The sequence below is a fragment of the Pocillopora damicornis genome, chromosome 3, assembly GCF_964200805.1.
Source record: "Pocillopora damicornis chromosome 3, jaPocDami1.2, whole genome shotgun sequence".
NCBI lineage: Eukaryota > Metazoa > Cnidaria > Anthozoa > Scleractinia > Pocilloporidae > Pocillopora > Pocillopora damicornis.
In genome coordinates, this window is record NC_142672.1 from 8,116,250 (window position 1) to 8,141,755 (window position 25,506).

Consider the following 25,506-nt stretch of genomic DNA (forward strand, 5'->3'; position numbering starts at 1 on the left):
TTTTGTGCCGAGCGCACATATGTCGGCCCCTCTGTAGTTTAAGGTTTTAAACGGTAGTTGGGTCTGTTCACAGTGGTTAATAGTACCACTCCCTTATGCAAGCCCCACCCATTGGCCACGGAACATAGCACCCCAGCCTCAGATAGGCCACACATTCCCACCACTGCGTTTTGTAGCATGGTGTTGTAAAATTGTACAAAAGGTTCTATTTCATGCTATTAGGGTATTTCTTGCAATTTTATTGGAAAAAAAAAAAACACCCCTAATAAGTACGACAGGCACAGAGCGCCAAAAAAACAAGAATAATTCCCTGCAATAAATAAATGTATTTTACTGTTCGTCACCAGACAACGATGACACTATTATAAAAATGTTTACAAAATAAAATATTTTGTAGGTTCCAAGAGTTCAATTCTGGAGTTTTGCCCTTCACCTACCCCGTAAAGTTCCTTTGTCACCGGTATTGCGTGACAAGCCAAATACTCAAAGGTTTGTAGTCAACTGAGTTTAGCATTGAATTATACTGTCAGATGTAATCTTTTAGTGCATTGTAAACTGAGCAATACTCGCAGTCAACTGAACCGTTGAATAAGACGCCACGGTGAAGAAAGGTATCGAACGTTTGTCAACAAGATGGTGTTCGACAGGGTTGATGGTTTCATCGGACGTTATCATTTATACAGACCTAAATATGACGAACGACAAGAGAATCACACTAAAATGGTCTCTGGATTGGTCTTCTGCGACAAATGAGGTTAGAGCATTTGGAAATATCTTTCTATGTACATTTTTCGGCCTCACATGGGTTGAAACATATTAAAATATGTGTGACTCGCGACTGGAATGTTGACCGCAAAAGGTCAAATAACTGCATTTTAACGGACTTTGAAAAGCTTTTGTATCGCTCTCAAACATTTGCCCAAACAAATTTTTACGGTTATGTTGAGGACATCTTTTCGAAATTCAACCACCAAAAGCTTAATCCATTTGAAGGTTTAGCACATGGTGAAAATTAATTTTATTCACGAAGTATTTTTACTGAAGAGAAATGCATGCTTTCGAAATTAAATTATTTTAAGCGCAAAGAAGAGCGCAATGTTTACAAAAATCATTTTGTGAGGTCTTATGAGAGCGAAAAAGAAGATTTTAGTGTTTAAAAGACGAGATAGTGATTCGTTTTTGCACGCGAAGCCCTCAAACTCGTGCAATAATTTGCTGCTAAAAATGACGATTTTAAAGGAATTTCGTTATTCGTATTTCTCTCTGAAATAAAAAGATATTTTGCCAAAAAAGAGTATCTAGCAGTAATTTTAGTTATAGCCTAGCCTATCTAACATTATGTTCATGTATACCATATCTATTTAAAGGCAATTCACCAAGTCATCTTGCATAAAGAATCTTTTCCATCTGTAGAAGCTGAGAGAAGTACAACCGAAGACCAGAGAGGTTGAAAAGCTTCTATCATTTTCCACGCGCAGGAAACATTTCGCGCTTTCGCTTCCAGCGTTTGAAATAAAAAGAAACCGTTTCAGCGTCATTGAGTAAAATGAAACATTTCAATCTGCTTCTGCTCTAGAAGTAAAATCTTATAATATTAGTCGACCCATATGGGAGTATTTTCATTTAAACTGGCATTGATATCGGGTGATTTGAAAAACTTCTCTTCAGACTGACCATGCAAGAATCCTCACGAGGTTACGCAATCTCTGAAAGATATGCATTAAGGAATAGAAAATTGAGCACGGCTCGTTGTTGAACACCGGTTGCGACAGGTAAAGTTGCATTTGAACAGCATTAAGCATTACAGAAACAGTTTAACATTTCAACAGTACCCCATGTAAGATAATAATGCCGGCATTATCTTCTTGACTGTCTGGCGACAGTTGGCGTTGTTCGGCTTGTCTTATTGAAGAGGACAAGCAGAACCTTGATGCGAGCGAAACGAGATAATGGTAGTCAACGGTGTAATGTCTGAGAACATATTTTCGAAATACACAAACTCCAACGAACAGTTGCACCACATTGTTGCCGTAGGATTGTCGCCCATGGATTTTTGACGCAGATCCCTGGTGCACGTTACAAGAGTATACTTGTTTGAAGATAGCCGTTGGTAACAATTTGTTGCACGACAAAGTTTTCAACGCAACAATGTTGAGTAAGAGACTGCACGGGGTCCCAATTTAAATTGGTGGTAAATATTCTTGGTTGTTTTGTTTAATTATTTATAATTTATTCTGTAGTATGTACGATGAATGACTTTATTTGTTCCATAGCAATGGCTTTGTAATCTTCCAGGCACGCAAACCTGACTTCCCTATTCTTGTATTATTTGACGAGTGGCTCGATGATTTTTTTTCATGTATCAAAATTATTTTTCTGACTGATCAGGGATCTAATTGAAGTTTCAAGTTGCAGTAATTTAAAGGCTGATCACTTTAACCCAGCCAAGATCGATCTTTGTGATACAAGCAAATGATTTTTTAGTTTTATCCTGAAAACGTGTGAACAAAATGCCCGAGTTTTTCTTTACCCTACTTTTGTTTACATAAACGTTTGATGTTTGTTTTTGCATATTTTGCACGACAGCGGTTGTTCCTTCCTTTGGAAATTTTGCGCGAGAAATTGATATGCGGCCAGTCATAAATATCGACCTCCTAACAAATGCCATTCGTTTGAATGCAGCGTCACCTCATTCACCCCAATCAATACCAGATCCCCACCAATCCAACCTCAATTTACTCTCACGCACCTTTATCCATTTAAATGCACTTCAAACTACCACAAATGAGTTTGATTCTGACAAACTCGTCATAGTACACCTCAATCGATTCTATTAATTTTCAATCCAATATAACTCACACTTTCACTGCGAATAATTCAGAATTTACTTTCTTTTAATTGACTTATGTTACTATAAGCTTCCGCAGGGTGTTTTCCAATAACTGGGTTCTTGTGTTCAGCCAAGGGCATCAATTTGCAAAGGGTTTATCATTAGGAAAAAAACTTACGGATTTGAAATTTGGGAAAAGTCTTTGAAATTATAAGCAAAAGCGCTCAGCGGAGTTGATCCACGACGTACAGTAGCCGACCGAGGGTTGTAACCAGAAAGGTCAAGGTGACATGAAAGACGCCAATCATAGCTACGACCTTACTCTGTTCGAAGAGCGACTGAAAATAAACCGTGTACTAAGGGGAGGGGGTAGCTGAGGTAAATGAAATTACGTGACGTCTCTTCTTTTCGTTGGACAATTATTATCGTTTTCTTGGAAAATTGAAAATCTCTGAAAACAACAAAAAAAACCCCTCCATGCCCCCAAGTGTCATTCAGACTGTAATGTAAATACCCTCTATTGAAGATTAATTTAAATCTAGCATTGTTCTATCACAAATCCTGCAATCTGATTGGCCAAGTTACACGCTAACTATTCCTTGATAGTTAATAATGGTGGCGAAAAAGGCTTCGTCATCGTCAACAATCACGTGATAGTAATCTCAAGATCTCGAGCCCCCCCCTCCCCCTTTCCCTTAAAACAAATAGAAAACACCCTAGAAATGAAATATCATCTGAACAATGAACTGAAACAGCTTAAGGCGAGATGTTTACGCTCGACTAAAAGTCGAAACATCAACATTTTCATATAAAGTAAAAGTGACCACAGCAGATCAAAAAAGAGACGGTTGTGCAGCATAGTAAGCCGTAAGCTTTACATAATAAGCTAAATTACGCGCACGTTTTGGTTGGTTCTTTCATGTGATCTATTGGAGCACAGACGCATTGATGACGTCACCATCAGTAATGTTTTGGCTCTTTATTGCATAAAACAAACAGATTCCATGTTGCCGTGGGTCTGTATAGTAAAAGATCACAGAAAACGTCATAATGTGGTAGGAAGCTCAGTGACGCACTCGGCTGCGCCTCTTGGGTCACTTTTTTGTTCTCACCACATTTTGACGTCATCTGTAATCTATTACTTAACAGAAGTATGGCAACACGGAATCTATATGTGAAACATTTAATGGACTCACAGTTTTAGAAAACAGGTAGTTAAGTCTTTCAAAAAAGTTTAAGAACGACATTACATTGTCCGGTATATGTGAGATTTCTAATGCATCACTTTTCTGTCTACTGACTACTAAAATACTCGATTCATAAATAGAAAGTAACTGAAATCTTGTTTCCTTGTTTTGAAGGTCTGATGTTCCCCATGGCAATGTCCAAATCCATTCAGCACCTACTGCGAACTGAAAAAACAGAGTGGAACCAAAACAAAAAGCGGAAAAATTTTAATATGCCTGCGTTGCTGCTTCATCAAGCAAGTTGAACAGGGATCAAAGGGTTTTCTTACTACAAGTCATATATGTTGGGAATCCAATTCCACTGATGTAGGTTTTCAGAAAAAGGGAAATGAAAGGAGGAAGGGTATCTAAGATAAATTAAACGGAAATTGTCTGAAATCTTTATCTAAGTTAATGTTTATTTAAGAACTCAATAGGGAAAATGAATTAAGGGGGTAAGTTTCTAAAGAAACTTTGGTGCTACGTCGGTGAGAGAGTATAGCAGTTAATTGAGTGTTAACAACTGAGTTGAAAACGTAAATTGGCCACCGTAAAGAGTAAAAAAGCTGACGTTTCGAGCGTTAGCCCTTCGTCGGAACGATTGGAGGAATTGTGGGTTGTGTGTGGGTTTATATGCAGAAAGTGGAGCTACACTATTGGTGGGAATATGGTGCCGAGAAAACAGGAATAAATTAGTTGAATGACAAGCGCTGGACGAAGGTCTCCAGGCCCTTAAACATGTTTGCGATCATCGCACTGTTAAGGAACTAGCTCTGAAACACTACTCCGTTTGGCCGAACTAGTACTTACACTCAATTGCTTTTCATTCGGTAGTAACTACTACAAACAAACTAATGGCGTGGACATGGGTACTAAAATGGGACCCAGCTACGCCAATCTTTTCGGAGGTTTTATTGAACATCAATTTTTTTAGTCAATACCACGGCCCAAAACCTAAACTCTTCGGCCGTTACATGGACGATTGCATCGGCGCTACCTCCTCTACCATAGAGGAGCTCACTCAATTTATAACCGCAGTCAATTCCTATCATTCGGCTCTTAAATATACTTGGGACATTTCCGACACTTCTTTGGATTTTCTAAACATCCAAATTTCAATTGAAAGCAACGGTTTATGCACTAGTGTTTACTACAAACCTACAGATTCACATAATTACTTGTTGTATTCATCTTCACATCCATCACACGTCAAGAACTCCATACTGTGACCTTTTTTACAGTTCTCAGACTTCGTCGTTTATGTAGTGACGACTCTCTAACCACAGTCAATATACTCTTACACATCACCCTCACAACCATGCTGTTAAATCTATTATTCTTAAAAACGTTAAATTACTCCAAAACGATTCAGTGACTGGCACTATCTTTCCGCAACCCCCACTTATTTCATTAAAACGTGACAAAAACATAGGCAACTTTTTGGTCAGAAGTTCATTTCAAACCAATGACCAATCTGAAACTTTCAAATACACTCGCTCACGATGCAAAACTTGTCCTTTCATTCATAACATAGAGAAAATATCGGGACTCAAGTGATCCAGTAAGATCACTGATCACTTTCCGTGTACTTCCGCCAATGTTATTTACTGCATAACTTGCACTTATTGCAATAAGTTATACACTGGTGAAACAGGAAGACGACAGGGTGACCGCTTCCGAGAACACCTTCGCGACGTGGAAAGAAATGACAAGGACGCATCCAAACCAGTCGCTAGACACTTTAATGTCTCTAATCACTCTAAAAGACTAGAACAAAAATTTATGTTCCAAATCGTCACCCTCAATCCCCACGGAATCAGCGAGCGCTTTTCATTCAACTAATTTATTCCTGTTTTCTCGTCACCATATTCCCACCAATAGCGTAGCTCCCCTTTCTGCATATAAACCCACACACAAGCACACAAATTCACGTTTTCAACTCAGTTGTTAACGCTGAATTACCTTAGAAAATGAATGGTTGAGTTACCATCAAGACGCAAGATATTTCAAAAGTGTTGTAAATAGTAACCGAAATTCGCGAAGCACATGAAGATCAGCAGAGAAGAGTAAGAATAGAAACTGAAATGCTTGTTTCCGTACCTACCGCCCCTCCCCCCCCTCCCCCGCCCCCTCCTTACTTTTTACAAGATCAAGGTAAGGTGTTTTTGGAGGTAAGCTTGTTTTTACTTCGTACACGTCCTTTACCTGAACGAGAGTAACATCCCAAAAGCCAGGACCAGAAGGGAAACCGTCATGCCCACTGAAAAAAAATTAATAAAACGTTATTTCAGCGCCACAATGGCCTCATCTGATATGTCCATTACGTCTGATACGTTAAATTTTCCTAAAATATTCAAAATATAACTTAACAGAACTTTGTTCTGAACTTACTTCAACCACGCTCATGCACATCTAAATCAAAATTTTAAATATAAATGAACATAATCTCGGTCTGGTCGGGAGCACTGAGCTGCAGAAGGCTAATTTAAGTCACTCACTTAACTTGACTGAAAATAACACATAACCTGCACTTGATGATCTTTCACGTAGCTGCAAAATGCAATCAGTGACTGTGTCTTCCTTATGTATGCTTAGCCACTTATCCCTCAAAATAATCAATTCGTTGCCGTCCGATTGAATATTTAGGAATCACTGCTCTCCTAGAGAACAAGCCATCCAGAAGTACCTTGCGAGCGCTCAAAATAAACCAAATTTCATTTTTTTACTTTTTACTTTTTTATTTTAATTCATTCGCCACAGTTCAACAAATACAAACCACTAATCTACATCACTCAGTTACAAGAAAAGAAAAAATAAAGTGGAGTGGCAGGAGAGAGGAACAGAACTTTCGTCCCAATTGAGACCTAACCCCTAAAATGAAAATGAAACAGTTTCTTCCAGTTGCCTATCTTGTTTAAGGCAGAGGCTAATGGACTCTCCAAAGAAAACTAAGCATAAAGGTTCTGGGACGCGAAACATTAACGGGGGGAGAATACAACTACTTCTAGAGCATTCCGACGTCAACTAGGCGCTGCAGACACAAGTTCTGTAGAAAGCGCCAGGTTAAAGAAAACTTAACTGCTTCTCCAAATAAGTTTCCAAATGCCATTTACAATTTCCTTAAACACTCCAGCCGAATGGAATCACTATCTCAGCGATCTAAGTCATTATTTCAACTATTTACAGGATTGTGTCTTACCTGCGCCACAGTATTCTACGCAGTCTTTCGTCATCTTTTCCACCTTCCACCCGTTACAGCTGTACTCATTATCCGGCACACACGTTCGCTCGGTGGTGATCTCACCGCCAGCTTCACTACACTTTTCGCATTCGCCTTCTTTGGCTTTCCATTCCATGAATGTAACACCTGTGACATCATTTGGAACCAAAATCAGCGAGCAGAGGGAAAACACAATCATTGACAAACTTTGCGGTAATACATCTAAGGCAGAAACTTACTACACGGGAGAAACAGCCAAGATCCTAATAACGTGCTAAGCTTATATCCAGAATTTCAAATATATCATTCAGGGGTTTCACCTGCCTTTAAGCAAATAGGCACGGGCTTGCAAGTGATTTGGACGGTACGATATCTATTTTTTAAAAGTATTTGAGCGGTTCGCAAAGCTCGGCTGTTCGACTCGACAGTAATTCAACTGTAGTCTTGTTGAAAGGGTGTTAACGAGAGCATTACAAGAGAATCGTTTCTTAGGACAATATCTTGTTCCTGAAAAGCTGAATGCTTTCAATAGCGGAGTAGGAGATAAGCTTTATGAAACCTACAAAACCGATCTTTTAGAGAAGAGACACTTTGACAATGAAATTTGACAGCGGCAGACAAAGTGATGAAAAACCAGCGACACGTACAGAGACACTCCAGCACGCTAATCCAGACCTTTATCCGACCGTGGTCACAATTACTACCATCCTCCTGACAATGCCAGTGGCAACTGCTACCCCCAGTTCTACTTTTGTCTCGTATCCATTACATACCGCACAAGTGAATAATACTTTTTACGCGCGCTCGTTGGTTAGTTCGGGAGAGCAAAAGCAAATACTTTTCACCTTCGTGTGGGGTCGACTGATAAGCTTTGTTTTAGGTCATGAGTATTTCTATTCCACATTACCCAATAACAAAACGATCGACAGGGAAGACATGTCATTCCTTTAGTCATTTTACACTGACCTGTGGGTTCAAATTCAGCACCCTCATTCACAATCTTTAAATCCTGAAATTTGCCCATCTTCAATGCTTCTGTAAACACCTCTTCGATCAAAACACCTTTTTTCTTCACAACCAAGCATAACTTCGCTTCCACGCCAACTTTGCCGTCTTCTTCTGTGAACTTCACTTCTAATACTTTAACGTTGTCGTACTTTTCGGAATCACGGTAAAGGTGTTTAATCTACAGGATAAGAGTAATCACGTGGGTGTTAAGGTCATTGTGACGCTCATTAATCAGATATTAGGTATACGAACTCAAATTGAAAACTAAAAACTTATGTATCCAGTCTGAAACAATAGCACTCTCCTTGTGGGAGCATGAATAATCTATGGGTACATATATGAATGCATTTTCTTTCCAGTTTCACCTTCAATTCCCTTAGTGCCTATAATGATTTACTATTGGTAACCCTTAACCCTACCCCTCCCTGCTCCCCCTTTTGCCTTCCCCACCTTCCCCACCTTCCCCCCTTGCCCTTCCCTCCCCTCCGCTCTCCAACCAACTGCCATTGTACATACTTTTCTAAACGATAACATGTTTGGCTAGTTTTTCACAGATATCAGGGAAATCAAACCGTCGAAAGTTTAGTGCCTACAAATTGAGAAGTAATGCAAGCATATTTCTGGGTTATTGAGCATCAAACAGAGGAATTATAGAGCTGGGTTGGAGCTCCAAATTCATTGGTAGGAACAGTCTTATGAGAAAATCGCGAGAAGAGCAGTTTCAGCCACATTTTTATGACCAATTAGCCTTTACGGCCTTTTTCGTGCTTTCCTCGCTGTAGTTATGGATGAAAAAAATCTTCCATTCGTGACTCTTTTTGGCACAAAAATATTCCAGCTTCGATTTGGGAATTATCTGCCACAAAACTTCACTAAACTGTGACTTAGACCCCTTCTTAGTGTAACTTTTACAATAAAGAAATGTGAAAAGTCAAATCCCTCTTATCGAACAAATGATTGAGAAGTCAGGTTAAACAAAAACCAATAAATGGACTTACTGCCATGGATGTCATGTCTTCCAAAGCTTTGGACTCTTTTGACGTAGAGTTTCCAAGGGATGCATTCCACATTCGGTCTGCCACAAACTTAATCATCGCACAAGCTAAAGAAGGAACAAACGTTAGCACGCCCTCAAAGGATACGAAAAACATAAATTATAACAATTATGAGTGAATTTGGTGATAGATCACGATAACAACTTCTACTTGATAACTTTGAGTATTCTCATTACCTGTTTGCTGGATAATGTTTGGATATTATAGGGAGAAGTTTAACCTTAATCACTTCTGGGAGGTACAGAGTTAAAGTGCAGGTCGATGGATTTGCCCTCTCATATCATAAAAAAAAACTTATAAAAAACTGCCTTATACGTTTATTCTTAGCTTGTTTGTCAACTTTTCAAGAAATTTTTAGACAGGAAACTCAGCGGAATTCTTAGAAATTTTAAGAATATTCCTTTTGTCAACACAAACTGACACTCAAGTTACAAAGAAAATGCCGACTGGTTTGTCTTTGACATAACAGGCGACGTGGAATTAAGCATCGAAGACAATTAAGCCCAGAAATGATTAGAAGCATCAAGAAACTGAAAAATAAGCTTACTTGGCTTCTTTGTTTCTGTGGTTGGTGTGGTGGTCTCTTTTTCTGTGGTACTTTGCGTCGGCGTGATGTGGGTGGGTACTAGTTGTAGGTTGTGCTGCTTGTGATGACGTGGGCGCCATAGTGTAAGATGAAGTCGGTGATGGCATCACAACATCGGTCGAAGTCTGTCCCAGGGCTTCTGCAAACCAATGGTTAGATTTGAGAAAAGATCTAAGTGGGGGGGGGGGGGGGAGGGGAAAGTTGAAAATACGGGGAAGAGGGGGGGAAGGTTGAGAAGAAGAAGAAGAAGAAGAAGAAGAAGAAGAAGAAGAAGAAGAAGAAGCAGAAGAAGAAGAAGAAGAAGTTGTTCACATGCACAAGACCTGATTCTTTCTCAGAAACGTATTGAAAATGAATACAACTCATAGGAGACGGAAGGGGTTAATGGCCAAACTGTTGACCCTCGATCTCGAACTCCAAATGCCGCCATCTATAGACAGTCCAGCGAGTTTTTGAAAAAAGAACAAAAATATGTTTACACAAAGTTATGTAACACAAGAAAATAATGATCTTAAATTTATTCCATGATTCATTTCATAGCTTTTGGATTGCAGCGGAGGAGAATTCTAACCAATCAAGAAATATTCTGTCATTCCAGGAACATATTGCGAAATTTCCTTAGCTCTGCTACCATCTCTCCTTTTCCTTTTTTAAAAATTTTGTCTGAAGAAGAATGTAGGAATATTTTAGGATGTCGCGTCAGCCGCTGCACACGCACTTGTCTCATGACAATACTACGATCAAAGTACGTTTTAATACCGAGTGATATATTGCCAACCGTTCAATCAAAACCAAACGCAAATGTCAAGTAAATATAAATATATACAAATCATTCAGTCAAGTAAATAGATGTAACCTAACTCTTTCATAAACATTCATTTTCTCATTACATAGCAACTCTATAACTCTTACGTCATAACGTCAGTTACATGTCGCCAAATACACGTGGTGTGAATTTGAAGCAGGAACCGGGGAAGGCTCCATATTTCATCGGAAAAATTTGGTATTGGATGAGCCATAGGAACGTTTAATGACCTTTTCACTTAGAATAAGGTTTTAGCGTGTCGGTGCTGATTAAAATATGGTAAGTTTTCTAACCCTCCCTCTCCACCCACTGTGAAGAGTGGGGGACTTGACCGTGAAAAAAAGTCAAGACTCGCGACGGTGAAACGTAAAATGAGTCCGCAACAACTCTTTTCTAATAAATCTTAAATACCAAAGGTAACTGACTCAATTTAATGAATAGGGCTAAAGAAATGTTTTCTTTTATAATGCAACCAATCAGTTTTCGTCGAGAACATTTGGTAACCAAAGAAATTGAGGACAACCGAAGTTTGAAACGATGCGCTATTTAGAATGATTAGTTACCGTTCCGTTTATGCGACCAAAAGATGCAACTAACATTGCTTCTCAGTCGCTATGACCTCTTCAAAGCTATTATAGGTTGAAAAACAACTAAATCCACGTTCTCTAAAAATAAAAACGGGAAAATGTCTTCTGAGATCGAAATTAGGATGCCTACAACAGAAACCAACGATAAACGTATTCAGATCTTTAACTTTTCTGTCCGAAAGGTAGAGCGGAGGAAACTTGACATTTCGTTGTTTGCCGTTCGCTTTAACATGTTCCCAGAGAATCCTACTAATAGGTCGATCTCAGCATTTAAATGTTTCTCAGTTGCTTCGCATTAAGTGAAAGAGTAATTCAAGAGAAACTGTTTTCTTTCATAAGGCGACAACGTCATGACTCATCCTTCTTGTAAGTCCATGACGAGAACGCGTTAAATTTTACCGACATACCTTGTGCGAAGGATAACCCCACAAATATGAACACAGTTATGTGCTCAGGAAACATGTTTCCAGCGACTGATTAGTTCGAAACGAAGCAAAGCAAGCGAGGAACACAACTTTTTAACAGCGTCCTCTAAGAAACGTGACACCTAGTACCTTGGACATTAACTTCCGTGTTTACCTGCTTTGTTTTGGCGTAACCATGGTAACACATTGACAAACTCTTGAAGATAGTTAAAACAGCTGTCTGTATCAGTTGAGAGTACTGAGATCACATTTCTTATTCGGGGTTGATGGAGAGACGAATGTTTCTAACCTAGTCAGCCTGAATAATTCGAAATGCTGACGTCAAGTCTGTGGTTGTCTGCATTTTGTAATACTTGCAGACATTTTGACAAAGAATTATTTCATTTAAAAGCCGTGTTTACCTCGCTCTCTAACGACACCTCATCTTACGAACAGTCGATCAACTAAGATTTTCCTTGGAAAACATTCTTTCATCGAGTTTACGCACAAAAACAGCGGCGGTTACACTCGGTTGAACGATGCATTGTACATCTGTCGAATTCAATTCAAGAATATGCACTAAATGCAAATAAAATGCAATGTCTGTTTGAACTAAGTTTGGCAGTTTCGAATCAGATGACATTTCCTGATCTGCATCTTCGACTAAGCCAATCAAACATTCGCAGGAGCACTCTAGATATTCGTCAATAGTGTTGGTTGACGTTTCAATAAAAGGTTTGACCGTACGAGTGCCGAATCGAATGCGTAATTAGATTTACGTTCATGTATACCATATCTATTTAAAGGCAATTAGCCAAGTCCTGCATAAAGAATCTTTCCCATCTATAGAAGCCGAGAGAAGTACTACCAAAGACCAGAGACATTGAAAAGATTCTATCATTTTCCACGTGCTGGAAGCATTTCGCGCTTTCGCTTCTTGCATTCGAAATAAAAAGAAACCGTTTCAGCGTCAGTGAGTCAGTCATTTCAGTCTGCTTCAGAAATAATATTAGTCGACCCATATGGGGGTATTTTCATTTAAACTGCACTGATATCGGGTGATTTGAAAAACTTCTCTTTAGACAGACCATAGTTAGTAGAGGAGACTGGTTATGAAAGTCGGCGAGCTTCAAAGACCGATGTCTTTGTTTTGATTTTTGCCTTGTCACGTGATCGCGACAGTGCACATTTATCAAACGATCATGGCGTCCGTCGAGTAGTTTCTTGTTAGTTGTGCGATATGTGTTAGGTTTCTCCGTAATTTTCATCAGTATATGGTTGTCATTTTGCAAGAAATATAAAAGTTATGCCAGGGGTTAATTGCTCAGTATTTGGCTGTGGTTCGTGCAGAAGAACGAAGGGAATTGGTATTTGGAAGTTGCCTGTGGCAAAAGACGAAGCTCGTGGAACATGGTGAGACGAATGGCTTGGTGAGATAAAAAAGACAAGAGAAATTGATCAGAACTTCAGGGAACAGTTGAAGAGCGATAGAATATATACCTGTGAGAAACATTTTGCGCCCGAAGATATCGAAATATGTAAGTACATATCTGTATTTTCTTGTTAAATTGTCGGATTTGCTTTGAGTTAGTTTTCACCGATCAGTGTTGCTGCTGTTTGAAGTTCGTTCTGAAAGTGGATATGGTTTTAGGTTTGACTATTTCCAAGTTTGACAATTTTATCTTTTCTTTGATAGATCAATCTGCGAAAATGACCAAAAATAAGCCCAAATTTGGAGCTTTGCCGAAGCTGAACATGCCTAAGAAAAGCCATGAAAGCAGCAAGCCTTCACCACGTCCTGAACGTTCGGTTGTAAAATGTAACGAGGGGCCTTTACCACACAGCTGCTACAAGGGATTTTCAGAGCTCTGCCAACGAGTTAAAAGCCTAAAAAGCCTTGGTGATTGGAGCCTGAAGATCTTTGAGGACAAAATTGTGCTGAAGAAAATCGTGCATCCGTACGTTCTGCCACGTTTGGGAATTATTATGGATGACAGTCTTAGCTTTACTGTGAAAGTATTTGGTTCCTATTTACCTGAAGATCATCCTTTGTACCTGGACTATCGTACACCACCGGTTGCTGGGCAATGAAAAATTTTAACAAATAATGTATAAGGCAGGGAATTGAACAACTAGTAAGATATTTCAGTTCTATGCTAGTTATAGTAGTTGGGCACAGGGAGAAGGAAGGGGGAATCCCCAGCCCACAGCCCTCAGTGACTGCCCCGAATATTATTAATTTTTAAGTTTACTGTATTTTTGTATCACTCTCTTTTGCTACAAGGTTCCCAGGAAAAAGGTCTCTCAAATTCATGATGACTAACAAAAACATTTCTTTTTTACTTTTAATCCAACATGAACAACCAGGTGTCTTGTCTTTATTATAGTACATAAAATAATTGTCCTTCAGAAGGCATTTCCCAGGATAATTTCTCTATTGCACTAATTCTGGGTTATCTTAATTCAGCTTTTAACAACCTGGCCCAGGACTCTAAACATGTCATGCACAGGACTTTTCGTGGCATGGTAAATTCGGCTTTACATTGTATGTGAACAGTTCTTAATTCAAATGTTCTTGATAATTGATACCTGTAAGTGTTTTAAAACATTCATAAAAAATAATTAACAAATTTTTTACAATGCCATGTTTTACTTGGGATAATAAAATGTTTTATTTTAATCTTGCCTAACTGTTTCTTGTTCATGACTCCTCATGATCTCCTTTCGGAGCGCTTTACCCTTTGACTGCTTTGCATTAATTTTGTAGTGCTGAATGATGTCTTTAGCACAAGATAATGACCGCACCCTTATATATAAACATACAATAGCATGGAAGACATTGTTGCTTACTTCAACATTGGGCATTAGCTCTGCATCTGAAACCATACATTGATAGCTTGACAATATCGCACTGTCAGTTATTGTGTTATGCACTATGCCAGCAATATCCACTTTTTGCAAAGAATTTACTGAAGTTAATTGTCTAAAATGACACTCTGTTTTGAGGAAAATGCTCTGTGCATACTTTGTAATGTTCCACAACCCCCCACGGTTTAAACTCGATACCAGTTTTTGGTTCTCATATCCATGCTCCAGTTTACCAGCTCTCAAGATTGCCATTGCCTGTTGGCTCTCAGTTGTGTTCTTTCTTGCATACTTTTTGTGCAAGTTATGCAACACATATCCACCAACATACTGCAGACCAGCTTGTTCTTTCTCTGACAGCATTGTTTGAACAGAAGGTGGGTTTTTGTCAGAAGACTTGATGCCTTTGCAGAAGGATAGAATAAAATCAGCTACCTTGGTCGCAAGAAGTGTTGCAGCATTACGAGACAGTCTTTTGAAAAAAATTGTAGATTTCAATGGTACTTGAGCATAGTAGTTGCCATAGAATTTCTCAGCATTCCCAGTTTTGAAATAGTCTTCAAATAATTTCTTTATCACAGTGAATTCTTGTGTTTCTCCTCCAGGCTCTTCATATTCATATCGTTTTAATTCGTTCCTTAGATCTGCTGCAAACACTTCCCTTTCACTAATGTTCTTCAAAGCATTGTTTACTATCTCGGCAAGAATGCTTGGCGTCAAAGTTAAATGATGTGCGTTTTGATCTGCAATGTGCTTTGTAGCTCTGTGCCTTTGGTAGCCTCCTCTTGATTTGTACTTTTTTCCACAGTCGCTGCACACGATCTCTGTTGATTCGACCTGAAAACGAAAAAGTATCAAATCATAATTCAATAATATTGTAGTCTTCAGGCCTCGACTTTCAACGATCTACTGTCACTGGTCTTTTTTTCCTAAAGACACATTTGCCAATATCGAGTTTGTTGTTGTCGTTGCATGCCCCGTGAAGTCTTCTCAAAACAAAGAATAATCGGGCAAATTCAGCACCTAAAGCATCCAGAGCACTTCTGCTAAAGAAATTGAACGCATTTTTTATGAAATTGCTAGAGTAGTCTCTTCTTCTACTAACTATGGACAGACCACGTAAGAGTCCTAATGAGGTCACGCAATCTCCGAAAGATGTACACCAAGGAATAGAAAATTGAGCACGGCTCGTTGTTGAACACCAGTTGCGACGTGTAAAGTTGCATTTAAACAGTATTAAGTATTACAGAAACAGTTTAATATTTCAACAGTGCTCTATGTAAGATAATAATGCCGGCATTATCTTCTTGACCGTCTGGCGAGGGTAGGCGTCGTTCGGCTTGTCTTATTTTTTATGTCTCCATGGAAATAACCCCGGGACAGTTTCGGTCTGGGGAAAGCGGTTACACACATAAACGTCCTTGTCCGTGGGCAAACGCCATTTGCCCATGGGTAAAATGGCTAGTGTAACCACGACTAATGGTTGAAGAAGATAAGCAGAACCTTGATGCAAGTGAAACGAGACAATGGTAGTCGTCAGCGGTGTAATTTTTCAGAAAATGTTCTCGAAATATACAAACTCCAACAAACATTTGCATCACTTTGTTGCCGTAGGATTGTTGCCGATGGATTTTTGTCGCATATCCCTGATGCATGTTACAAGAGTATACTTGTTTTAAGAGAGCCGTCGGTAACGATTTCTTTCAACGCAACAACATTGAATAGGAGACCGCGAAAGGTCTCGATTTAAATTGATGGTAAATATTCTTGGTTGTTTTGTTTAATTATTTATAATTTATTCTGTAGTATGTACGATGAATGACTTTATTTGTTCCATAGCAATGGCTTTGTTATCTTCAGGCACACAAACCTGACTTCCCTTTTCTTGTATTATTTGACGAGTGGCTCGATAATTTTTTTTTCATGTATCAAAATTATTTTTCTGACTGATCAGGGATCTAATTGAAGTTCTAAGTAGCAGAAATTTAAATGCTGATCACTTTAACCTAGCCAAGATCGACCTTTTGATATAAGCAAATAATTTTTTTAGTTTTATTCTGAAAACGTGTAAAGGCTTTCAAAATAACTGACGTCTCACGGTTTCGAACCCTCCAGGTCGTCTAACTGTGGTCATAGCTAGAGGCGACCAGCTGAAATTACTGGTTTACACGAGCGTTTCATGTTTCTTTCGCATATTTTGCATGACAGCGGTTGCTACTTTCCTGGGAAATTTTTGTGCGAGAAATTGACGTGCAGCCAGTCATAGATATTGATCCCCCGGCAAATGCCCTCCGTTTGACTGCAGAGTCAGCTAATTCACCCCAATCCATTCCAGATCCCCACCAATCCAACCTCAATTTACTCTTACGCACCTTTATCCATCTAAATTCACTTTAAACTACCACAATTGATTTTATTTCTGACAAAACGTTTTCAATCTAATCAATTCATACTTTTACTGCGAAGAATTCTAAATTTACTTCATTTTAATTGACCTATGTCACCCCAAGCTTCCGCGGGGTGTTATCCAATCAATATGGGTTCTTGTGTTCACCCCAGGGCATCAATTTGTATGGGTTTATATTTAGGAAAAACTCAAGGAGCTATCGGATTTGAAATTTGGAAAAAGTTAGAAAATTATATGCAGAAGCGCTCAACGGAGTTGATCCTCGACGTACAGTAGCTTGCGATCCTAGGGTTGTAACCAGAAAGGTCAGGGTGACATGAAAAATGCTAATCATAGCTACGACCTTACTTTGTTGATCTTGCAGAATGAAAAGCGGCTGGAAATAAACGGTGTACTAAGGGGAGGGGGGTGCTGAGGTAAATGACGCCATTTCTTTTCATTAGAAAATTGTTACCATTTCTTGGAAAATTGACAACGAAAAAAAATATATTCCATGCCCCCAAATGCTCATTTAGACTCTAATGTAAGTACCCTCTATTTAATATGAATTTAAAATTAGCGTTGTTCTATCACAACTCTAGCAATCTGATTGGCTAAGTTACCATCGTCAACTATCACGTAATCTAGAGCTCCCCCTCCCCCCTCCCCTTTAAACAAATACCCTAGAAATGAAATGTCATCTTAACAATGAACTTAAACAGCTTAAGACGGGATGTTTACGCACAGCTAAAAGTCGAAACATCAGCATCTTCATATAAAGTAAAAGTGACCACAGCAGATCAAAAAAGAGACGGTTGTGCAGCATAGTAAGCCGTAAGCTTTACATAATAAGCTAAATAACGCGCACGTTTTGGTTGGTTCTTTCATGTGATCTATTGGAACACGGACGCATTGATGACGTCACCATCAGTAATGTTTTGGCTCTTTATTACATAAAACAAACAGATTCCATGTTGCCGTGGGTCTGTACAGTAAAAGATCACAGAAAACGACATAATGTGGTAGGAAACTCAGTGACGCACTCGGCTGCGCCTCTTGGGTCACTTTTTTGTTCTCACCACATTTTGACGTCATCTGTAATCTATTACTTAACAGAAGTATGGCAACACGGAATCTATATGTGAAACAGTTAATGGAATCAAAGTTTTAGAAAACAGGTAGTTAAATCTTTCAAAAAAGTTTAAGAACGACATCACATTGTCCGGTATACGTGAGATTTCTAATGCATCACTTTTCTGTCTACTGACTACTAAAATACTCGATTCATAAATAGAAAGTAACTGAAATCTTGTTTCCTTGTTTTGAAGGCCTGATGTTCCCCATGGCAATGTCCAAATCCATTCAGCACCTACTGCGAACTGAAACCAGAGTGGAACCAAAACAAAAAGCGGAAAAATTTTAATATGCCTGCGTTGCTGCTTCATCAAGCAAGTTGAACAGGGATCAAAGGGTTTTCTTACTACAAGTCATATATGTTGGGAATCCAATTCCACTGATGTAGGTTTTCAGAAAAAGGGAAAAGAAAGGAGGAAGGGTATCTAAGATAAATTAAACGGAAATTGTCTGAAATCTTTATCTAAGTTAATGTTTATTTAAGAACTCAATAGGGAAAATGAATAAAGGGGGTAAGTTTCTAAAGAAACTTTGGTGCTACGTCGGTGAGAGAGTATAGCAGGTAATTGAGTGTTAACAACTGAGTTGAAAACGTAAATTGGCCACCGTAAAGAGTAAAAAAGCTGACGTTTCGAGCGTTAGCCCTTCGTCGGAGCGATTGGAGGAATTGTGGGTTGTGTGGGTTAAATGCAGAGAGTGGAGCTACGCTATTGGTGGGAACATGGTGCCGAGAAAATAGGAATAAATTAGCTGAATGAAAAGCGCTGGACGAAGGTCTCCGGGCCCTCAAACAGTTTTGCGATCATCGCACTGTCAAGGAACCTAGCTCTGAAACACTACTCCGTTTGACCGAACTAGTACTCACACTCAATTGCTTTTCATTCGGTGGTAACTACTGCAAACAAACTAATGGCGTGGCCATGAGTACTAAAATGGGACCCAGCTACGCCAATCTTTTCGTAGGCTTTATTGAACATCAATTTTTTTAGTCAATACCACGGCCCAAAACCTAAACTCTTCGTCCGTTACATTGACAATTGCATCAGCGCTACCTCCTCTACCACAGAGGAACTCACTCAATTTATAACCGCCGTCAATTCCTTTCATCCGGCTCTTAAATATACCTGGGACATTTCCGACACTTCTTTGGCTTTTCTAAACATCCAAATTTCAATTGAAGGCAACAGTTTATGCACTAGTGTTTACTACTAACCTACAGATTCACATAGTTACTTGTTGTATTCATCTTCACATCCATCACACGTCAAGAACTCCATATCTTTTTCACAGTTCTCAGACTTCATCGTTTATGTAGTGACGACTCTGATTTTTCAGAAAAATCAGAGGCAATGTGCCAGTTTTTCGATAAACGTGGCTATCCTGTTTCTGTCGTTCAAGCGGGCCACCATCGTGCCCAACAAATTGATCGACAGTCAGCACTACAAACGGCTAAGAAGGAAAGCACTAACCGCAGTCCATTTACTCTTACATTTCACCACCACACAGTTAAATCCATCATTCTTAAAAACGTTAAATTACTCCAAAACGATTCAGAGACTGGCACTATCTTTTCGTAACCCCCACTTATTTCATTCAAACGTGACAAAAACATAGGCAACTGTTTGGTCAGAAGTTCATTTAAAACCAATGACCAATCTGAAACTTGCAAATGTGCTCTGTCACGATACAAAACTTGTCCTTCATTCATAACGTAGAGAAAATATCGGGACCCAAGTGATCCATTAAGATCACTGATCACTTTCCGTGTACCTCCGCCAATGCCATTATTTACTGCATACCTTGCACTTATTGCAATACGTTATACACTGGCGACACAGGAAGACGACTGGGTGACAGATTCCGAGAACACCTTCGCGACGTGGAAAGAAATGACAAGGACGCATCCAAACCAGTCGCTAGACACTTTAATATCTCTAATCACTCTAAACAGCATATGGCAGTTTGCGGCCTTTCCTTACATCTAGGCAGCTGGGAAAGCCGCAAAAGACAAGAACAAAAATTTATCTTCCAAATCGGCACCCTTAATCTCCACGGAATCAGCGAGCGCTTTTCATTCAACTAATTTATTCCTGTTTTCTCGTGGCCATATTCCTACCAATAGCGTAGCTCCACTTTCTGCATATAAACCTACACACAACCCATAATTCCTCCAATCGCTCTGACGAAGGGCTGTCGCTTTTTACCCTTTAAGGTGGCCAATTTACGTTTTCAACTCAGTTGTTAACACTCAATTACCTAGGAAAATGAATGGTTGAGTTACCATCAAGGCGCAAGATATTTCAAAAGTGTTGTAAATGGTAACCGAAATTCGCTGGACACATCAAAATCAGCAGAGAAAAGTAGGAATAGAAACTGAAATGCTTGTTTCCTTACCTACCGCCCCTTCCCCCCCTCCCCCCCCCCGGTCATCGTTACTCTTTACAAGATCAAGGGAAGATTTTTTTGGAGGTAAGCTTGTTTTTACTTCGCACACGTCCTTTACCTGAACGAAAGTAACATCCCAAAAGCCAGGACCAGAAGGGAAACGGTTATGCTCACTGAAAAAAAAAATAAAATAAAACGTTATTTCAGTGTTGCAATGGCCTCATCTGACATGTCCATAACGTCTAATACGTTAAATTTTCCTAAAGTATTCAAAATATAACTTTAAAGAACTTTGTTGTGAACTTATTTTAATCACGCTCAAGCACATCTAAATCAAAATTGTAAATATAAATGAAGATAATCTCGGTCTGGTCAGGAGCGCTAAGCTGCTGAAGGCTAATTTAAGTCACCCGCTTAACTCGATTGAAAATAACACATAACCTGCACAAAGCTGTCACTTAGTTGTAAAATGCAATCGATGGTTGTGTCTAATTAATGTATGCCTAGCGACTTATCCCTCGAAATAATCATTTCGTAGCCGTCCAATTGAATATTAAGGATTCACTGCTCTCCGAGAGAACAAGCCATCCAGAAGTACCTTGTGAGCGCTCAAAATAAACCAAATGAAACAGTTTCTTCAAGTTGCTCATCTTGTTTAAGCCAGAAGATAATGGGCACCTCAAAAGGAAACTACGCACAGAGGCTCTGGGACGCGAAACATGACCGGGGGAGAATACAACTACTTCTAAATGTTCCGACGTCAACTAGGCGCTGCAGCGGACACAAGTTCTGTAGAAAGCCCCAGGTTAAAGAAATTTTAACTGCTTCTCCAAATAATTTTGCAAATGCCATTTACAATTTCCTTAAATACTCCTGTCGAATGGAATCACTATCTCAACTATATAAGTCACTATTTCAACTATTTACAGGATTGTGTCTTACCCGCGCCACAGTATTCTACGCAGTCTTTCGCCATCTTTTCCACCTTCCACCCGTTACAGCTGTACCCATCATCCGGCTCACATTTTCGCTCGATAGTGATCTCACCGCCAGCCCCACTACACCTTTCGCATTCGCCTTCTTTGGCTTTCCAGTCCTTTAAGTCAACACCTGTGACATCATTTTGAATCAAAATCAGCGAGCAGAGGGAAAACACAATCATTAACAAACTTTGCAGTAATACACCTAAGGCAGAAACTTACTGCAAAGGAGAAAATGCCAAGATCCTAACGTGCCAAGTTTATATTCAGCATTTCAAATATGTCATTACTTAACTTTTCAAATCAGTTTTACTTTTGTCTCATTTCCATTATTAGCACATACCACACAGGTAAATTGTACTTTTCGCGCGCACTGATTTGTTAGTTCGGGAGAGATTAGCGAGTACTATTTACTTCCGTGTGGTGGACTGACAAGCTGTATTTTAGGTCAGGAGTATTTCTTATCCACATTATTCAATAACAAAATGATCGACAAGGGAGACATTTCAGTCGTTTAGTCATTATACACTGACCTTTGGGTTTAAATTCAGCACCCTCACTCATAACCTTCAAATCACGAAAGAGACCAGTCTTCAATTTTTCTGTAAACACCTCCTCGATCAAACCACCTTCTTTTTCCTTCACAACCAAGCATAACTTCGCTTCCACGCCAACTTTGCCTTTTTTATTTGAGAATTCCACTTCTGATACTTCAATATCGTAGTACTTTTCGGAATCATTGAAAAGGTATTCCATCTACAGGATAGGAGTAATCACATGGGCGTTAAGGCCATTGTGACGCTCATTAATCAGATATTGGGTATACGAACTCAAGTTGCAAAATAAAAACTTGTGTATCCAGTCTGAAACAATAGCACCTCTCCTTTACATATATGTATGCATTTTCTTTTCAGTTCCACCCTCGATTCCCTTAGTGCCCGTGATGATTTACTATCGGTAACCGCCAACCCTACCCCTTCCCCCTTCCCCACACTCCCCTGCCCCTGCCCCTGCCCCACCTCCCCCCTTTCCTCTTCTCTCCCCTCTGCTCTCTAACCAGCTGCTGTTATACATACTTTTCTAAACGATAACATGTTTGGTTAGGTTTCACAGATATCAGGGAAGTCAAACCGTCGAAAGTTTCGTGCCTAAAAATTGAGAAGTGATGCAGGCATATTTCTGAGTTATTGAGCATATTTAAGTCTTCAATGAGTTATTGAGCAAAATTCTAAGTTATTGAGCATCAAACAGAGCTGGGTTGGAGCTCCAAATTCTTTTGAAGAACAGTCTTTTGAAAAAATCGTGAGAAAAGCAGTTTCAGCCACGTTTTCATGTCCAAATAGCTTTTACGGCCTCTTTCATGCTTTCCTCGCCGTGGTTATGGAAGAAAAAATCTTCCCTCTTGGTGACATTTTTGGCACAGAAATATTCCAGTTTCGATTAGGGAATGATCTGCGACAAAACTTCACCAAACTTTGACTTGGACTCTACAATAAGAAACGTGAACGTGGATTTCCCCTCATTGAACAAATGATCGAGAAGTCGCGTTAAGCAGAAGCCAGTAAATGGACTTACTGCCATGGACGTCATGTTTTTCAAAGCTTTGAACTCATTTGACTCAGAGACTGTAAGGGATGCATTCCACACTCGGTCTGCCACAAAATTAATCATCGCACAAGCTGAAGAAGAACAAACGTTAGGACGCCCTTAAAGGATACGAAAACATAACAATAAGAGTGAATTAACAGTACATTAGGATTTAACAACAAACTTCAATTTCATCGACTGAATCTTTTAATCAGCTGGATTTGTCGTCATGTGCACAAAAAGACTATATTTGATTTAATTTTGGTCGCCAAAGCACATGCATAATGCGACTTCTGAATCATATTCCGCACCTCTGCCGTTCAGTAACCTTTAACTCCCTGAAACTTCTTGTGTGAAAATTCTCCTCTCTCGCTGCTACACATTTCTTTGTAACAGAATTTGTCAAGAGAATTTGGTGTTAGATCAAGATAACAACTTCTATCTGATAAGTTTGAGTATACTCATGACCTGTTTGCTGGATAATTTATGGATATTGTTGGGAGAAGCTTTACCTAATCACTTCTGGGAGGTACAGGGTTAAAGTGCACGTCGATGGATGTGCTCTCTCTCTCGTGTCATTAAAAAAAAAGCTGCCTTCTACTTAAATTCTTAGCTTGATTGCCATTTGTTTATTTATTTGTCAACTTTTCAAGAAATTTTTAGACAGGAGACCGGGCAGAATTCTCAGAAATTAAAAAAAATAATTAGTTTTGTCAACAAAAACAGACAATCAAGTTACAAAAAAAATATCGATTGGTTTGTCATTGCCTTGAAAGGCGACTTGGAAATAAGCATCACAGACAAGTAAGCCCAGAAATGATTAGAAGCACCAAGAAACTGATAAATAAACTTACTTGGCTTCTTTGTTTCTGTGGTTGGTGTGGTTTCCCCTTTTTTTGTGGTACTTTGCGTCGGCGTGGTGTCGCTGGGTGCTTTTGATGTAGGTTGTGGTGCTTGTGTGGACATGGGCGCCATAGTGTAAGATGCAGTCGGTAATGGCACAACAGCAGTCGAATTCTGTCCCAGAGCTTCTGCAAACCAATTGTTAGATTTGAGAAAGATGAAGAAGAAGAAGAAAAAGAGGAAGCAGTTGTTCACGTGCACAACACCTGACTCTTTTTGAGAGACATGTGTTAATTGATGAATAAATTTTATAGGACACCAAAGGGGTTTAAAGCCAATCCGTTAGCTCTCGATCTAGAACCTAAATGCCGCCATTTATAAACAGTCCGGTCTCAATTTTCAAAAATATTCAGTTATTCTATCTTTTCTCATGCAGTTTTATAATTTTTCAAGTTTTCTTTCCAAAGGGTTTGAATCGAGTTATTATGGAACAGCAAGTTTTTGAAACAAGAACAGTTATATGTTTACACAAAGTTATGTAACTCAAGAAAATTTTAATCATAAATTTGTTCCATGACTCATTTGGTAACTTTTGGATTGCGACGGAAAAGAATTTTAACCAATCAAGAAATATTCTGTTATTCCCAGAATTTTGACGAGCCTACTAATTTTCCAAGTCTCGCTTTCGATGCATCGTATATTACTAAATAAACAATTAACATCATCGAAGTTTTGCACTCTCCTTAGCTTTGAATCCATTACTCTTCAATAAATGCAGTATTGATTTAAATATAACATGTGCATGCGGGTCGCGACAGTTTCACGAAAGTCCTTTTAGCGGTGTGAGGAATTACTCGGAGAGCGATACAATAGTTTGTTAGAGAGAGAGAAACGTGATAAGAAATATGAAGCCTACATCAGATGGAAATGAAGAAGACTATTATCTTTTGCTAAAGATGACCATAAAATCACTCAGTGTGGTGTGCACCTTCAAATGGAATCGTCACAAAACCGTCAAACAGTTCTTTAACGGAACTTCAGTATGAGAAGCGTGTGCAGGAGGCTTGGAGTCGTTATCTCCGGTACTCGAAAAAAATTAGCACTTCAAAAGCAGATTAACCATTGCTAAAGACGACAGAAATGATATGAGGGTATGATAACAGCATATTCAGCGCTGGAATATGCTGTGCGGCTGTTTCGAATAGTCATCCTTTAACCTGGGGATGATTTGAATTATCCTTTAGCTTTTCTGTCGCATTTTCACTCCTCAGGGAGCAGAATAGATGAGCTGTATACAAAAATATATACAATAACGCTAACCTGAAGTAAAGAAGGCCAGTAGAGTAAGTGCAGTTGTCGGTAAGGAAAACCGTGACATGTTTTCGCTCCTGAAGATTTTTCTGAACTTAAAAAAGTTACACAAATTTACACTGCGGCAGGTGCACGAACAGGGTGTTTTTCAAAACCGAGGACCAAAGATTGAGTTTGGTTGTCGTTGCTTCACCCTCCAACGATGTGTTTTGTTTTCTGTTTTGACGTTTCTATGTATTTAAGGTTCACCACTGGCATTGCTGAATTTGATAGTCATGTGCTGAATGCATCAGT

General features: G+C 39.2%; 3 protein-coding genes across 4 annotated transcripts; 1 reads left to right on the forward strand and 2 right to left on the reverse strand.

Moving 5' to 3' along the window:
* Window positions 1-3,794: 3,794 nt before the first annotated feature.
* LOC149048086 (uncharacterized) lies at window positions 3,795-25,446 on the reverse strand. 2 transcript variants are annotated; one of them, XM_089200324.1, is made up of 7 exons: window positions 25,222-25,435; window positions 23,913-24,089; window positions 23,047-23,150; window positions 22,005-22,227; window positions 21,434-21,601; window positions 6,262-6,316; window positions 3,795-4,242 (listed from the first exon to the last, which is right to left on the reverse strand). In XM_089200324.1, exons 1-7 carry the CDS (start codon window positions 25,277-25,279, stop codon window positions 4,233-4,235), a joined length of 795 nt encoding a protein of 264 aa, XP_089056450.1. In that variant the 5' UTR covers window positions 25,280-25,435; the 3' UTR covers window positions 3,795-4,232. The 2 variants fall into 2 exon arrangements, with proteins under 2 accessions (XP_089056450.1, XP_089056449.1); XM_089200323.1 differs by lacking the exons at window positions 3,795-4,242; window positions 6,262-6,316 and adding exons at window positions 17,904-18,351; window positions 20,610-20,664 and having other exon boundaries at window positions 25,222-25,446.
* On the forward strand, window positions 11,668-14,406 carry LOC149048087 (uncharacterized). Its single transcript, XM_089202291.1, has 3 exons — window positions 11,668-11,683; window positions 13,140-13,259; window positions 13,418-14,406. Exons 1-3 carry the CDS (start codon window positions 11,668-11,670, stop codon window positions 13,810-13,812), a joined length of 531 nt encoding a protein of 176 aa, XP_089058417.1. The 3' UTR covers window positions 13,813-14,406.
* On the reverse strand, window positions 14,053-16,241 carry LOC149048088 (uncharacterized). The gene is made up of 2 exons (XM_089202292.1): window positions 16,167-16,241; window positions 14,053-15,492 (listed from the first exon to the last, which is right to left on the reverse strand). Exons 1-2 carry the CDS (start codon window positions 16,239-16,241, stop codon window positions 14,398-14,400), a joined length of 1,170 nt encoding a protein of 389 aa, XP_089058418.1. The 3' UTR covers window positions 14,053-14,397.
* Window positions 25,447-25,506: the final 60 nt, after the last annotated feature.

Bases quoted from the DNA above. Each gene is read 5' to 3' on its own strand.
- LOC149048087 (XM_089202291.1), top strand. The intron at 13,260-13,417 runs GTAAGTACATAT...TTTCTTTGATAG, and splicing joins GCCCGAAGATATCGAAATAT to ATCAATCTGCGAAAATGACC.
- LOC149048088 (XM_089202292.1), bottom strand. From the start codon at position 16,241: ATGCATCAGGGATATGCGACAAAAATCCATCGGCAACAATCCTACGGC. The intron at 15,493-16,166 runs GTTTGTATATTT...CAGTGACAGTAG, and splicing joins TGATGCAAATGTTTGTTGGA to ATCGTTGAAAGTCGAGGCCT.
- LOC149048086 (XM_089200324.1), bottom strand. From the start codon at position 25,279: ATGTCACGGTTTTCCTTACCGACAACTGCACTTACTCTACTGGCCTTC. The intron at 22,228-23,046 runs GTAAGTCCATTT...CCTATCCTGTAG, and splicing joins AAAACATGACGTCCATGGCA to ATGGAATACCTTTTCAATGA. The intron at 21,602-22,004 runs GTCAGTGTATAA...ATGATGTCACAG, and splicing joins TGCTGAATTTAAACCCAAAG to GTGTTGACTTAAAGGACTGG.